This window comes from Talpa europaea (genome assembly GCF_964194135.1).
Source record: "Talpa europaea genome assembly, chromosome: 10".
NCBI classification, from domain to species: Eukaryota; Metazoa; Chordata; class Mammalia; order Eulipotyphla; family Talpidae; genus Talpa; species Talpa europaea.
This window is the reverse complement of record NC_140077.1, coordinates 68796678-68811573: the sequence shown is the minus strand read 5'-3', so window position 1 is coordinate 68811573 and position 14896 is coordinate 68796678. Positions and strand designations below refer to the sequence as shown.

The following is a 14896-nucleotide window of genomic DNA, read 5'->3' as shown; positions in this document are numbered from 1 at the left end:
AGAATGCCGTCCATCTCCAAGGTGGCTAGGACTAAAAGTGACTATTACTCTTTTCCTAAATACCTGATGGCATCAAATTGCAAAACAGAGACAAGCGTCTCACCCCATCAGAAGATGCTTTGACCCCAAATCTGGAATTCTTCTCCATTGGCTCCCTGAGGACTCCTGGGTGGAGGTGTGCTTTGCTTTCATTTTTCATCTTTATTTTTCTATTGTTTTTATAGAAAATGCCTCGTATGGTTTGTACCCATATAAGAAAACTTCCAGGAATCAGAACTTTATTTATTTATTTATTTTTAAAGATTTCTTTATTTATTTATACAAGCACTGGGTATAGTCAGAAGCGCGGAAGGGTGAGGGAATTCACCAGAGCGAGAGCGGGGAGCAGAGAAGGCAGAGTGACGAAGTACACTGCTGAGGGGAGCAGCGGGTGGCAGGAGTGGTCTGCTTGCTGTGTGGGACCCTCGCTCAGTGGCCGGGGACCAAACTGGTGCTGCAGAGGCTGCAGGCAGCTTCGCAACCCAGCACTCAACTGCTGCGCCACCGGGGAGGCCCCAGAAATTTATTTTTTAAAAGATTTATTTATGCATACAAGAACTGGGGGTCGTGGGGGGGGAGTGTTGAGAGAACTCACCAGACAGAGTGGGGAGCAGAACAGGTGGGTTGATTGAAATATACTGCTGAGCAGCGGGGAGACAGGAGGTCTGCTGTGCCATGTGGGTAGCTCCCTGGCCGGGGATTGATCTCATGCAGCAGTGGCTGTGGATAGCTTCATAGGCTGCATCTTAACCCCTTGCACCAGCAGGGAGGCCCCAGAAAATTATTTAATTGGACTAAACTGTTCTCAAGACTAAGGAACTGAAAGCTGTGTCTACATCCTGGACTCTGGGTCCAATGCACCCATCTTTTGTGGGGTGTGCAGGTAGCTGCATTGCCCCCTCAAAGCAGGAAGCAGTTAGAGAATGGTGCCCCTATTCCCCATTGAGTTTTAGGATTAAAATACCCCACTAATGAAAGGGGGAAATTCATAACTGTCAAAGGTGGGGTTGCTGACCCCCTTTTGGGTGGATCATCAGCAACACCTGAGCCTCCTATAAGTATCCAGTTCAACATAAAGAGGTGTTTCTGAGTAAAACTAGCGGTCAGTGAAGCAGGCCAGCTGGTTCCTCCTGTGCCTTCTCTGGGAGCCCTGAAACTTCCCTTTACACATCCTTTCAAATAGTGCCCAGGAGAGTTGGCTTTAAGATGGCCATGCTCAGGCCTCCTTGGTGTTAGGTCTCAGCGCTATTACCACTGCAACCTGAGTTCGATCCCCAGCCAGGGAGCTGGGCCACATGGCGCAGCAGACCTATCCCGTTTTGCCTGTTCATCTCCCCTCAGCAGTGGATTTCAGTAGATCTGCCTGCTCTGCTCTCCACTTTGTCTCTGGTGAATCCTCTGCCCCTCCCCCACAGCCCACCTCTGACCTACACCTCAGTTCTCTACACAAAAATAAAGTAAAATAATGTCATTCTCTCTGGGATATGACCACCTGGAATAAAACTTCCTTTGCAGAAATCCCTCCAGGTTCATTCAGTCTTTGACTTTCTGAGCCACAAGTGTTCTAAACAGACCACGGGAGAGGTCTGCCTCGCCATGTGGGACCCTCGCCAGCCTGCTGGGATCAAACCGGCACTACAGAGGCTGCGGCACTGTGCGGCGCTCAAAAGCCTGCACCACCAGTGATGGCCCTGGTTTTGTAATGTATTAAGTTACACAAAACATTTTATATAAGAGTCATGATTTTACCTTTTTTAAAATTTTTAAAAAAAATTATCCTCAGTTTCGCAAATCCCACCAGTGCATTCATCTGAGAATGCTACATGAGAAGGGCACCTTGTGACTAGCTAAATCCAGGCACTTTTTCTTGCTTTCAGAAGTGAGTCACTGGCAGGAGCAAAATTCCTTGATGGATGAGTCCCATGGGCCTCAGCTTTGGCACTTCTGGGCCTCTGCAAGGTCTACATTGGTTCCAAGCATGAGACTGCTTTTTTTGGTTTTTAATTTCTCTTTTCATATTTTCTCTTTCATGGCTATGTGTGTGAGGGCAGAGGACGTCACCAATGCAAGATCTTGTCAGGTGTCATAGTTAGAAATACAAGTTTACTGCGTTATTCAATGTTCACAAACACATTCTTTATAAACTCAGCCTGCACCTCAGAAACCATGAGAGCATTGCAGCTCAGAGTAGTCCCAGAAACGGAGCCACTTAGACATTTTTTTTAAAGATTTATTTATTTTTATACAAGAGCTGGGGTATAGGCTAGAGGTGCTGGAGGGTGAGCGGATTCACCAGAGACAGAGCAGGGAGCAGAACAGGCCAACGACAGAAATACACTGCTGAGGGGAGCAGCAGGAGCGACAGGAGAGGTCTGCCGCACCATGTGGGATTGTCGCTGGCTGGCCGGGATCGAATCTGCACTGCCGAGGCTGTGGACAGCTTCACAGCACTGCGCTCAACCAGCTGTGCCACCAGGGAGGCCCCACTTAGACATGGTTTTAAGGGGCCTGGACACTTCTCTCCTGTGGCGTTGGTTACCAGATCATCTCTTTGGTGACAGTTATCTCTAAAATGGGGAATTTTTTTTAAAAAAAGATTTATTTATTTATGCATACAAGAGCTGGGGTATAGGCCAGAGGTGTGTGTGTGTGGGGGGGGGGGGTGTGTGTGTGTGAGAGGACTCACCAGAGACAGAGTGGGGAGCAGAACAGGCATATCCACTGAAATACACTGCTGAGGGGAGCAGCAGGGAGACAAGAGAGGTCTGCTGTGCCATGTGGGTGAGCTCCATGGCCGGGAGCTGAACTTGTGCTGCATGTGGGTCAGCTCCATGGCCGGGGATTGACCTTGTGCTGCAGTGGCTGTGGATAGCTTCATAGTGCTGAGACTTAGCCCCTTGCACCACCAGGGAGGCCCTAAATTGGGAAATTCTTATGAAATATTTAATTTAACAAATTTGTAGCTGTGAAGTACCTGCTACAAGATATAGAAAGGAAAAAATGGGCTTCAATTTCATATAAAAAGCAAATCTGAACATAAACTTGGCTACATGAACTAGCATAGTCTGAGTAGGTAATATATCAGGAGTTTGTATAACTCTTTGAGAAACAGCACAGAGGAAATGAGAAACAAGATATAAATGTTATCAAGTGAAAAGAATATAGTATCGATATAGTATTGATTCAAAATACAAGAGAAATATTCATTCTAATACTATTACTTTTTTTCAGCTGATGATGTTTGTGCTAATGTATCACAGCCTATTCTCCTTTGTTAATGAAAACGCCCCAATTAATGAAGTTACATAACCACATAATACATGTATGTGGACTTCCAGTGAGTCCTGGACCTGGGACACGATGGTGAGGGAAATCAGAAACGGGGGACTGTCACGTCCAGCATGCAGTGAATCTTTATTTTCTTAGTGCTCATTATATACTTTCTCAGAGTGCATTAGGCATAACATCAAAGTGTACCATACAATGACAACTTACATGATTAACTATTTTACTTTGCTAGTGATATCTGCCTACTCCCGACTTCTGGGTGCTAGGTGGTCAGCTTCTACACATAATCTGATTGCTCATTAGTTAGAGCACATAATATAATCATCCGCTAGCTAGAGCAGAGGGGTTTTGTTCCTAATTAGTTTTTTGCTGTGGAGATACTGAGTCATGACTCTACACACGTCACTTTCCGGGCACTCAACATCAGGTCCGGTCACTCAGAGGTTTTCCTCCAAGACACATGTGTTTTCACATGCCTTAGAGACTCAGGTCAAGGTCCTTCTGCTCACTGCGCACGGTCTCTCCCAACACATGTACTTAATTTTTATATCCCTTATTTATATATAAATGTTATTTTGGCCTTTTGTTCTTAAAAACAGGATTTGGCAACACATAGATTGCAAGGAAAAGTAAAAATTCCAAATTTAGAGTGTCTCTCAATGCCCATGTATGTTCTTATACTTCACTCTCAATCTCTACATTCAGTGAAACTGTTTCTGTATAACATCTCTGAATAAAAATATCCCAGGTTGTCATGGTGACATAGTTCTTTTCTTGGAAGAACCCTGTATCCTGGTGCATGGTGGTGGAACCTTTCCTTTGCAACCAATTTACCATTTTCAGGATCCTGATATTCCATCTGGGGTTGCTAGAGCAGTGACAAAGTAAAGATTTTATTTAGAGAAGGGCAGAAACTGTTCTGAAAGCTGTTGGAATCCTCCAAGATTATATGTTCTGGAGTGGTTTTTGATGAAAACATCACCATAATCAGCCTTGCTAGAATTTGTCATTTCTTTCCTAATCTGTATGGGCTAATTAAATTTAGATCTCTTGATGTCTGGGCATTTAAAACAGAGGTGTGATGGTAGGAATTTGACAGACAGGATGAAAAATTCAGGTTAGCTCTTCAATCCAGCCCCAACTCTTCCTTAGTTTCCATCCTTCAGTCCTAAATGGGGCCTTTGCAGATTTGAGTGCCTACAGACACTTATGTATGTTACAGAATTGAACTTGCTTCTGACAAATGATCTTGCTGCCTGGTTCTGTCTGTTTCAGGGCTCCCTCTTTCTGGAAAAATATTAAAGAGCAAGAGCAGACCTTAGCAGGTGTTCCTTGGACACACAGAGAATGAAGGCACTGAGCAATGGCATTTCAGAGGGCATGAGAAAGCTACATGTCAGCAAGTAAAAATGCTCCCTGTGGTTGATAGCCATTCAAGGAGAGGAATTATGCTTTCTCCAATGAATAAAATAAGTGCTACGTGATGGTGCCTGTAGCAAATATTTTGATCCGTTCATACCAAAACTGGACATTAAGCTGTTAGAAATATGTCCTTCATGAAGACAAACATCAAGATGTAGGGTTTATATCACTTTATTCTCTGCAGTGAATCTGTAGTTCATACTTATCTAAGCCTGGGAAGTCTAAGATGATAGAGGTAAAAAAATTATTCTTAAAGGGAATCTTAAAGCTATTATATTATATTTAATACATAACAAGTCTACCACAAAGAAGCCAAAAGTTTATCAAAACCTTATTCTTTTGAGTGATACTTTATTAGCTTAATTATAGGTATAGTGTTATTTCATTGTGGTTAGAATTGCAGATAAGTAGTTACAAGTTGATGACTAATTGGCAAAGAAGACAAAACAAATACAGCATTGAGGGACTCCCTGGTGACAAAGGGCTTAAAGTTTCAGTGTTATCAAACTATCACCAGCCTCTGCGACATGAGTTTCATCCCTGCCAGGGAGCTGACCCACATGGTGCAGCAGACCTCTCCTGTCTCTCCGCTGCTCCCCTCAGCAGTGTATTTCAGTAGATCTGCATGTTCTTTGCCCCATTCTGTCTCTGAATTGTCTTACCCCCCACATCTCTGGCCTACACATAAATAAAAATAAATCTTAAAACAAAATAAATCTAACATTGAACTGGCTTGGTAGGAAAAAGGCTTCAGAGTCTTGGAGTTCATACAAACAGCAAATACCTCAATAATATTCCATTGTGTGTATATATCCCACATTTGTTTATCTTTCATCACCTCATGGGTATTTGGGTGTTTTCCTCTTATTATCTACCATGCATAACATTACCATGAACTTTCAGGAAATTGTTTGTTCTGAGTATATACTTAGGAGTGGAATGGCTGGGTCATCTGCTAGCTCTGTTTACATTTTTGAGCAATTTCTACTGTTTTCTACAGAAAATGATTCATTGAAAATTTTCACCAATTTATGAGGGGCCCATTTTTCCATGTCCTTGACACTTCCTGTTTCTATTTTTTAAAAAGAGTAATCTGTGCTTGCTTGCTTGCTTGCTAGGGATGCCATAACCCAGTACCACAGATTTGCACAGAGATATATTTTCACACACTTCTGGAGGCAAGAAGACCAAGATGAGTATTGGTGGCGTGGTTTCTTCTGAGGACAGCTCTCCTTGCCTTGTAGATGGCAGTCACTGAGAGTCTTCACATTGTCTTTTCTCTTTGTCTCTGCTGTCATTTTATAAGACAACCAGTCATACTTGATTAGTGTCCACCCATGTGACCTCATTTTACCTTAATTACCACTTTAAGCATCTCCTATGGCTTTGATTTGCATTTACCTGTTGACTAACGAGGCATTTTTTTCACGTGCTGTCTGGTTGGTTATCTGTGTATCTCCTTGGTGAAAGGTGCATTCAGATCCTTTGCTATTTCTATATTGGGTTATTTGTCCTTTATTGAGTTTAAAGAGTTCTTTATATATTCTAGACATGAAATCCTTCCCAGAGCCATGATTTGCATATATGTATTTTTGCATTCTGTGGATTCTTTTACCTATCTCTTTTGATATGCAAAAGTTTTACATTTTGATGATATCCATTTTTTAAAAAAAGATTTATTTATTCATTTATACAAGCACTGGGTACTGTCAGACACATGGGAGGGTGAGCGAATTCACCAGAGCCAGAGCAGAAAGCAGAACAGGCAGACTGACGAAGTGCACTGCTGAGGGGAGCAGCGGGGCATGGTAGGAGAGGTCTGCTCACCATGTGGAACCATCCCCCTGGGCTGGGGATTGAACCGCGCTGCAGAGGCTGCAGGCAGTGTCGCAGCCCAGCGCTCAACCACTGCGCCACCAGGGAGGCCCAATATCCTTTTTTAAAAAGTTTGGTTGCTTGTGCCTTTGGTTTCATAGCTAAGAAACCATTTCAAATCCAATATCATGAAGATAAACATTAATTTCCTTCTAAGAGTCTTATACTTCTAGTGCCTAAGTCTTAAATCCATCCTTAGCTAATTTTACTATATATATGCTGTTAGGTGGGAGTCCAAATTCATTTGCATGTGGAAATTCAGTTATTCTAGTAGCACTTGGTGGAAAGATTATCTCCCAGCCCCCGACCCCAGTCACTGAATGAGCTTGTGATCCTTGCTGAAAAATCATGGACTCTAAATGGGTGGATATATTTCTGAACCCAACGCTATGCCCTTTGTCTACGTGTTTGCCCTCCTCCACTACCACACAGCCTCGATTACTGCAACTTTGTAGTAAGTTTGGAAGTTAGGAAGGACTTTGTCAAGACCGTTTTGGCTACTCAGAGTTCCCTGAAAGTCCACTGGAATCTAAGTAAGTCTCGGCTGTTCTCGTAATGAAGAGCCCCAGCTCGAGGAGCAAGCGAGGCGCCTGCCGCCATACGTGTGAGCGCGGGTCCGAATTTAAGGCGACGCTCCCGGAAGCGGCGCGGCGTGACCCGGAATTAGAGCAGCCGCTGCCCGGAAGCGCCCGCTCACCCGGAAGCGGAGCCGGAGGCGGAGGCACCGCCTAGCTCCGCCCCCTCGCCGCAGCGCCGCGGGTGGGGAGCGGGACCGGCCGCGGCGCGCTAGATCCCCGATGGTACCTGGCCGGCGGCGGCTGCGGCGGCGGCGGGAGCATGACCTCGCCCCGGGAGCGGGGCGCCGACCTGGCCCGTTTCTACACCGTCACCGAACCCCGACGACACCGCAGGGGCTACACGGTGTATAAGGTCACCGCCCGGGTGAGCGCGGGGTCCGGCGCCGGAGCCGTCGGAGTCGGGACCGGCGGGGCTGGCGTATGGGGCCCCGGGGCCGGGGGTGCGACTTGCGGGGCGCGCGTGTCTGGGGGCGCCTGGGCGGGGGCGGGTGGCCCTCGCCAGTCCCCGCCGCAGGGCAGCCGCGTCCGCGTCCAGGGCGGGGCGGGCGTCTGACAGCAGAGCGCTGACTCGGTCCCGTCTCTCTTGGACTTTCTCTTCGGAGGCTGGAATTTGCAGAAGTGGTTTGCTTGCTCCGAGACACGATACGGTGGAGAAAGGTGTTCATCTGTGTACTGTGGATTTCTGTAGTAAATCCTGCGGAGCCTGACCTTTCAGCGTCAGGCGTGCACCGAGGGGAGCCGTCAGTGTGCGGACCCCAGCCCGCCATCTTGTCGTTTCCCCTGAGTTTTCAATTGGAGACTTGGGGATTTTACTGAGGTGTCTTGTGTGAGTTGTCACAACTTCAAAATTGTGAGCCTCCTCTGTTCCATCATCGAAAGGATCCAGTTTTTAGTACCGACTTTGCTGCGTTGCTCGTCTTAAGTTCTAAATACAGCTTGCACGTCCACTCGAGAAGCATCAGTCTGTATGTAGTGCACCTAAGCAGGGTGCGCTTGTGTATCAGGCCTTGCTGGACATCACCCAGCTGAATCCAACTGTAATGATCGGGAAACTGAGGTTCAAGGATTTAGTAACCTGCTGAGTTTCCGTTGCAACCAACAGCACATCGGGGATTTGAGACCAGTTCTGTTTAATATCACGTTATGTAAAAAGGTAACAATTACCTTATCATAATTTTTAAAAAGAGGTGTGGGATGAGCAGTATTGACATTTGGAGAAAGCGACCATCATGTGTGACAGAGCTCAGCCCAGGAAGTAGGTCTTGAGAAGAAATAGAAGGAAAAGTAGATTTAGGTAAGCAGCGTTTGGGGGCATGGGAGTGACACACGGTTTATGCACATGGTGTGACAATTCTGGCAAACAAAAGAAGATGAGATGAACAATTTTAAGGATAAGATGACCAGGCTGCACCGGCAAGTGCTCCCCCCTTCCCCCAACAAAAAAAATTAAAAGGCCACCAGGCCATTGTTGCAGGGACTATGCTGAGTACTGGGGAGATTTGCTACTCCCCATTTGTAGGTAAGGTGGTTATGTAGGTGGAGTATTAGTTTCAGTGTGTAAGACATTATAGGTAAAGGGTAAATTCTACCACACTTGAAATCTTTGCCATCACCAGACCCTTCTTAAATCTGGACCTGGTTTCCTACCATTGCTTAGAGCCTTAGTGCCACCTCTGGCCTGCGGTGTGTCTCAGCTCTGTTTGTCCCTTTGTATTTACACCATTGATGCTGCGTTGCTGCTTCTGTGTGAGTACTGCTAAGTAGTTTTAGAGCAGGTCTCTGTTTTTGGTATTTGTTATCATTTATGTCACTGAAGAGAAAATGCCGTTTCCCTTTCCCTTTCCCTTTCTTTTTTTTTTTTTCCTCTCACCTTTAGAGGCAGCACCCTCAGTTTGGCTCTAGGCGCAGAGTGCTGTGAGGGATACAAGACTGAGAAACAGGGGCTTTAAAAGCTGCCGTGTCACCTCCCTGCGGGTCTCTCACCCATGTGTGTTCCAACCAGTCCAGGTCCAAGACGCCAGTGCATCTTCTTCATGTGTCTCTGCTCCTTGTGCCTCCTCCAGGCTCCTCCTGCTCTCCTGCTTCCTTCTTTCCTTCCCCAGGCTTCTCTCCAGCTTCTCCTCCCTGCTCAGCTCCATCCTCCTTTGGGTGGGACAGGGAACCTGGCACTCCCCTTTTCCTGGACACCACCCTGTTACTAGACTCCGGGAAAGAGCTTGGGCTTTGGGGGGACTGGCTGCTTTTGGCTTGAGGGGCTCAGGAGTGTGAGCAATTAGGATAGGTGGGGAAAGATGGGAAGAGTCTTGTCAGGTGGGAGGAGAGGAGAGAGCAGAAGCAGGCCTGCAGGTGGGTGCACTTTAGTGGGGAGCACTGGGTGTTCTTTGGTTAACCTAAGTGAGGCCTTTACTATCTTCTTGGGTAGTGAGCAATTTTCTGAAATAACTTTCACAACAGCGTTAGTTGGCCACTGAGGGGCACCGAGTCTGAGAACTAACTGCCACAGATTGCCGTGGTGGTTTGACCTGCAGAGTGACTGACCTGCCTTTTTCTTGCTTTGTGTCCTCACTCACTGTTAGTTTGTTTTTTAACTTTAAGCTATGAGGGCCAATGTGGAGATAGACCTTGTAAGTAATTGCTTAAACTTCTAAATTAGTAAAATATTTTTTGAGATGTAGGAGAAAAACCTCTTTACTCGGGAGAATTGGTCAGAGCTGGACTCCCCTGTGAGGGCTTCCCCAGAGGGAGGCGCCTCTGTGACTGGCTGGCTGCCAGCCTTGCAGAACACCCGCTCTCCTTGAGCTTTGTAGGGCTCTTTTATGCAGGAGTGGCTTGGCATCCCTGGAATTACCTGTGATATCTGGGTGGCGCAAAAGTGCCCTTACCTCCTCCTATAGTGCGCTGGCTTTCTCGGCCCTGTAGGTGAGGCAGCTCGAGGCAGGACGCAGGTTGCCAACAGCTTTCCTAACTGTGTTGCTTACTGATTTTTAGCTAGAAAAAGTGTTTCAATTCAGAATTGGAGATTGGTAATCTCTTTCAAGATTGCCTTTCGTTGTTTGTTTAAAGATTCATTTTGCTTGATTATGCACACAAGATCTGGGATGTAGGCCAAGGTATGGGCGGGGATGAGAGGATTCCCCAGAGACAGTGGGGAGCAGAATAGGCAGATCCACTGAAATCCACTGCTGAGGGGAGCAGCGGGGAGACAGGAGGGGTCTGCTGTGACATGTGGGTAGCTCCCTGCCAGGATGAAACTTGGGCCGCAGTGGCTCCCGATAGCTTGATAGTGCTGAGACTTACCCCTGCATCACCAGGGAGGCCTCTGCCTGTCATTCTATAGTTGGAGACACAGGTAGAAAAGAATCATCACCAGTGTTTTCTTCATGCTCAGTTTACAAAATTCCCCCACTGTCACACAGATTCTCAGTGACCAAGGTCAGTGGTAATTCTTGTCTGTGTTCCTTCATGAGTATGGAAAGCAAAAAGTATGCTTCTGAGTTTACAGGACAGCACTGCCTTAGGGCTTTATTTTGTTTATATGGAAGCACAATTTACATGCAGTAAAACACTCCAGTTGTCAGGGTGAGTTTGGGCTGGGCAAGTGCATGCCTCATCGTTCACTGCTGTGCAAGTCTGCGGCACTCGTGTGTGAGCATCACCACGTCGTGCCCTCTCCTCAGCTCCTCCCAGGCAGCAGGTGTCAGCATTCTGAGGTGAGGTTTTAGAGAGGAGGTTGTGTTTTCTAGAATGTTATATAAATGGAGTCATGCAGTGGGCACTTCCTAGCCTGGCTCCCTCAGCACAGTGTGGTCCCTGAGACCCGTCCCTGTGGCTTGTGCCCTTTCACCACCACAGCTAGTCCTTCCCCTGTTGGTGGATGTTTGGTGGTTTCCGGTTTGGGGCTGTTACAGATACAGCCTCATGGACAGTTCTGTGCGAGTCTGTGTGGGGATGACCTTTAGTTTCTCTTGAGACTACACAGGCAGGATATGGAGTCTTGAAATCAGGCAGTCAGCCCTTTTTTTTCCCCTTAAAATTGTTACTCTAGACCTGCATTTCATGTAAAGTTCTAGAATCAGCTGGTCAGGATCTACAAGCATACCGGGTTTGACTTGATAACATGGAGACTGCAGGTCAGCTTTGAACATACTGAGACCTGACACAGTATTGTGTCTCCTGATCCGTGCACGCGTTGGTCATTCCGCCTTCCTTTGGTTTGAGCGGTGTTTTCTGGTTTCGTGTGTGCAGCCTTGCATGCCTGCAGAGTGATTCAGGCTTGCTTTCAGACCAGAAGAAGTTGCCTCGGGAGCACTTGTTGAGTAGTGACAGCAAACACAGGGTGCTTGCTTTGGGCCAAGCACTTGGCTTCAAGGAGCCTTCCCCTGCAGCCGGGTGAGGAGCTGCTGCTCTCACATGTAATGAGGGTACGGGACGCAGAGTGGAGGGACTGCCCAGCTCCCGCGGCGGGCCATGGTGATGCTGTCAGTGGTGCTGTCCGTCGCAGTGCCGTGCTGCTGGCACCTCAGTAGGTGTGTGGGGATGTCTGGTGTCCCCCCAGGGTCTTCACGTAGTTGGATAACCTGGAACAAAGGGCAGCACGGGCGTTAATGGAGAAGGTTGACTGAGCTGGACTTTTGAGTCTGAAAACTGCCATTTCGAAAGCTCCAGAATGAAACGCAGTCTGTGTCACCTGGAGATACCCTGCTTTCCAGTCTTGACCCTGTTCTCATGTTGCCTGGAAATCAGTTGCAGCTTCCCAGGAGCCCGCATGTTGCCCTGACCTCTCCGTAGGCGCAGCTTCGCCTTGGAACGCGCTTCCGCACTCTTCTAGGTTCAGCCCCTGCTGTCTGCAAGAGGCCTTCCTCGGGGCGGGCTCCCTGCAGGCCCCCATGAGCTGTGCTTGCTGCTGTCTCACTAACCCGGTGTTCCTGGTGCCTGGGGCCAGCCAGGTCCATGATAGGCGTCCTCAGGAGCCCGGCCAACACCCAGCATACTGGCGCTGACCCGTACTTTCCTGGATCTGCGCTCCTGCCTGAGCCAGGCCAATGCTGCAGGGCACTGCTCGGAGCTACTCATCCTCCCCAGCCTCCCTCATGGGCCCTTTTTTCACTCTTCTCTCCACACCCAGCCCTTGGCGCTCACTGATCTTCCCACCTTATACTTTTGCCTTTTCTAGGGTGTCATGGAAATAGAATCTTACATTATTTAACCTTTTGAGTTTGTCTTTCCCCATTTTTATTGGGTTGTTTCCTTTCTATTGGAGTTTTGAGAGTTCTCTACTTTTTCTGGATGTCCTTTTTTTATTTTATTATAAATTTTATTTTTATATTCCCCATACAATTGTGACCCCCTTATTTTGACCCCAATCCCTCCCCTCTCCCCACCCCCCATAGAGTGTCTCTGGTTCATAGTTGTTTCTTTTTCTTTTTTTTTTTTTTTAAAGATTTATTTATTTATTATTTATACAAGCACTGGGTACAGTCAGAAGTGTGGGAGGGTGAGAGAATTCACCAGAGCCAGAGCGGGGAGCAGAGCAGGCAGAAGGACCGAAGTACACTGCTGAGGGGAGCAGCGGGCGGCAGGAGAGGTCTGCGCGCCATGTGGGACCCTCCTCCGGTGGCCGGGGAGCAGCCGGGGATCGAACAGGCGCTGCAGAGGCTGAGGGCAGCTTCGCAACCCAGCGCTCAACCGCTGCGCCACCGGGGAGGCCCCATAGTTGTTTCTTGATTTTGATTTTTACTTTCTTGTAGTTACTCTTTTTCCTGGTCCCTTATTTAAGTTTTCTAGATTCCTGCTATGAGTGAGACCATCCAGTATTTTTCTTTTTCTTTCTGGCTTATTTCGCTGAGCATGATCCCTTCCAGCGCCATCCATGTTGCTGCAGATTGCATGTGTTTATCTTTTTTGAATGCTGAGTAATATTCCATGGTGTATATGTACCACATCTTCTTGATCCAGTCATCTATTTTTAGGCATTTGGGTTGTTTCCAAAGGTTAGCTATTGTAAATAGTGCTGCTATAAACATAGGGGTGCAGGTGTTCTTTGGAATTGATGTTTCTGTGTCCTTTAGGTAAATACCTAGGAGTGGAATTGCTGGATCATGTGGAAGCTCTATGTTTAGTAGGTCAGGAAATCTCCACACAGCTCTCCATACACCAGCAGTGCAGGAGAGTTCCTTTTTCTCCACACCCTCGCCAACATTTGTTGTTGCTAGTTTTTTTTAATATGTGCCATTCTCACTGGTGTAAGATGGTATCTCATGGTAGTTTTGATTTGCATTTCCCTGATTACAAGTGATGTTGAACATTTTTTCATATGCCTGTTGGCCATTTGCATTTCCTCTTTGGAGAAGTTTCTTTTTAGCTCTTCTGCCCATTTTTTGACTGGATTATTTTCTTTGTTTTTGTTGAGTCTCATCAGCTCTTTGTAGATTTTTTTTTTTAAAGATTTATTTATTTATACAAGCACTGGGTACAGTCAGAAGCGCGGGAGGGTGAGAGAATTCACCAGAGCCAGAGCGGGGAGCAGAGCAGGCAGATGGATGAAGTACACTGCTGAGGGGAGCAGCGGGGGCACGAGAGATCTGCGCGCCATATGGGACCCTCCTCCGGTGGCCGGGGAGCAGCTGGGGATCGAACCGGCACTGTGGACTGCAGGCAGCTTCTCAACCCAGCGCTCAACCGCTGCGCCACGGGGGAGGCCCTCTTTGTAGATTTTTGTGATCAGTCCTTTATCATTAGTGTTGTGTGCAGAAATGTTCTCCCCGTCGGTGGGGTTTCTCTTTGTTTTTGTTATTGTCTCTTTTGCTGTACAGAAGCTATTTATTCATTTATTCTATTCATTATTCTATTCATCTATTCATTATTCTCTTTGTTTTTGTTATTGTCTCTTTTGCTGTACAGAAGCTATTTATTTATTTATTTATTTATTTATTTAATTGAGTGGGGATGGCATGGAGTGCCTCAATGGCATAGGGGTGTTGTGTCTGCCCTGTTCCCCACCATTGTGGGGATCCCATGCCCTGAATTTCGCACCCCGTGACTCAATTCTGAAGCCCTCAGATAAAGGACATGGGCTGTAGCCCAGTTCAGTGTCTGCAGAAATGTCGCCTTTTGCACCCAGCTCCCATGCCTTAGCGCCTGGTTTCCTTTTTTTTTTTTTTTAATAATAAATTTTATTTTTATATTCCCCATACAATTGCAACCCCGCCCATTTTGACCCCAATCCCTCCTCTCCCGCTCCCACCCCCCAAAAAGTGTCTCTGGTTCATAGTTTTTTGTTGATTTTGATTTTCACTTTCTTATAGTTATTCATTTTCCTGGTCCCTTATTTAAGTTTTCTAGATTCCTGCTATGAGTGAGACCATCCGGTATTTTTCTTTTTCTTTCTGGCTTATTTTGCTGAGCATGATCCCTTTCAGCGCCATCCATGTTGCTGCAAATTGCATGTGTTTATCTTTTTTGAATGCTGAGTAATATTCCATGGTATATATGTACCACATCTTCTTGATCCAGTCATCTATTTTTGGGCATTTGGGTTGTTTCCAAAGCTTAGCTATTGTAAATAGTGCTGCTATAAACATAGGGGTGCAGGTGCTCTTTGGAATTGATGTTTCTGTGTCCTTTGGGTAAATACCTAGGAGTGGAATTGCTGGATCATATGGAAGCTCTATGTTTAGTAGGTCCAGAAATCTCCA

At 46.7% G+C, this 14896-nt stretch overlaps 1 protein-coding gene across 4 annotated transcripts in view; it reads left to right on the top strand.

Annotated features, from left to right (window-relative positions):
* Positions 1-7461: 7461 nt before the first annotated feature.
* Positions 7462-14896, top strand: part of RPS6KC1 (ribosomal protein S6 kinase C1) — a gene marked incomplete at both ends in the record, with an annotated part of 126033 nt that continues 118598 nt past the window's right edge. For all 4 annotated transcript variants that reach the window (XM_084244842.1, XM_084244844.1, XM_084244843.1 and 1 more), the window contains one exon: positions 7462-7566. In XM_084244842.1, the coding sequence (XP_084100968.1) occupies positions 7462-7566 (105 nt within the window). The remainder of the gene's footprint in view (positions 7567-14896) is intronic.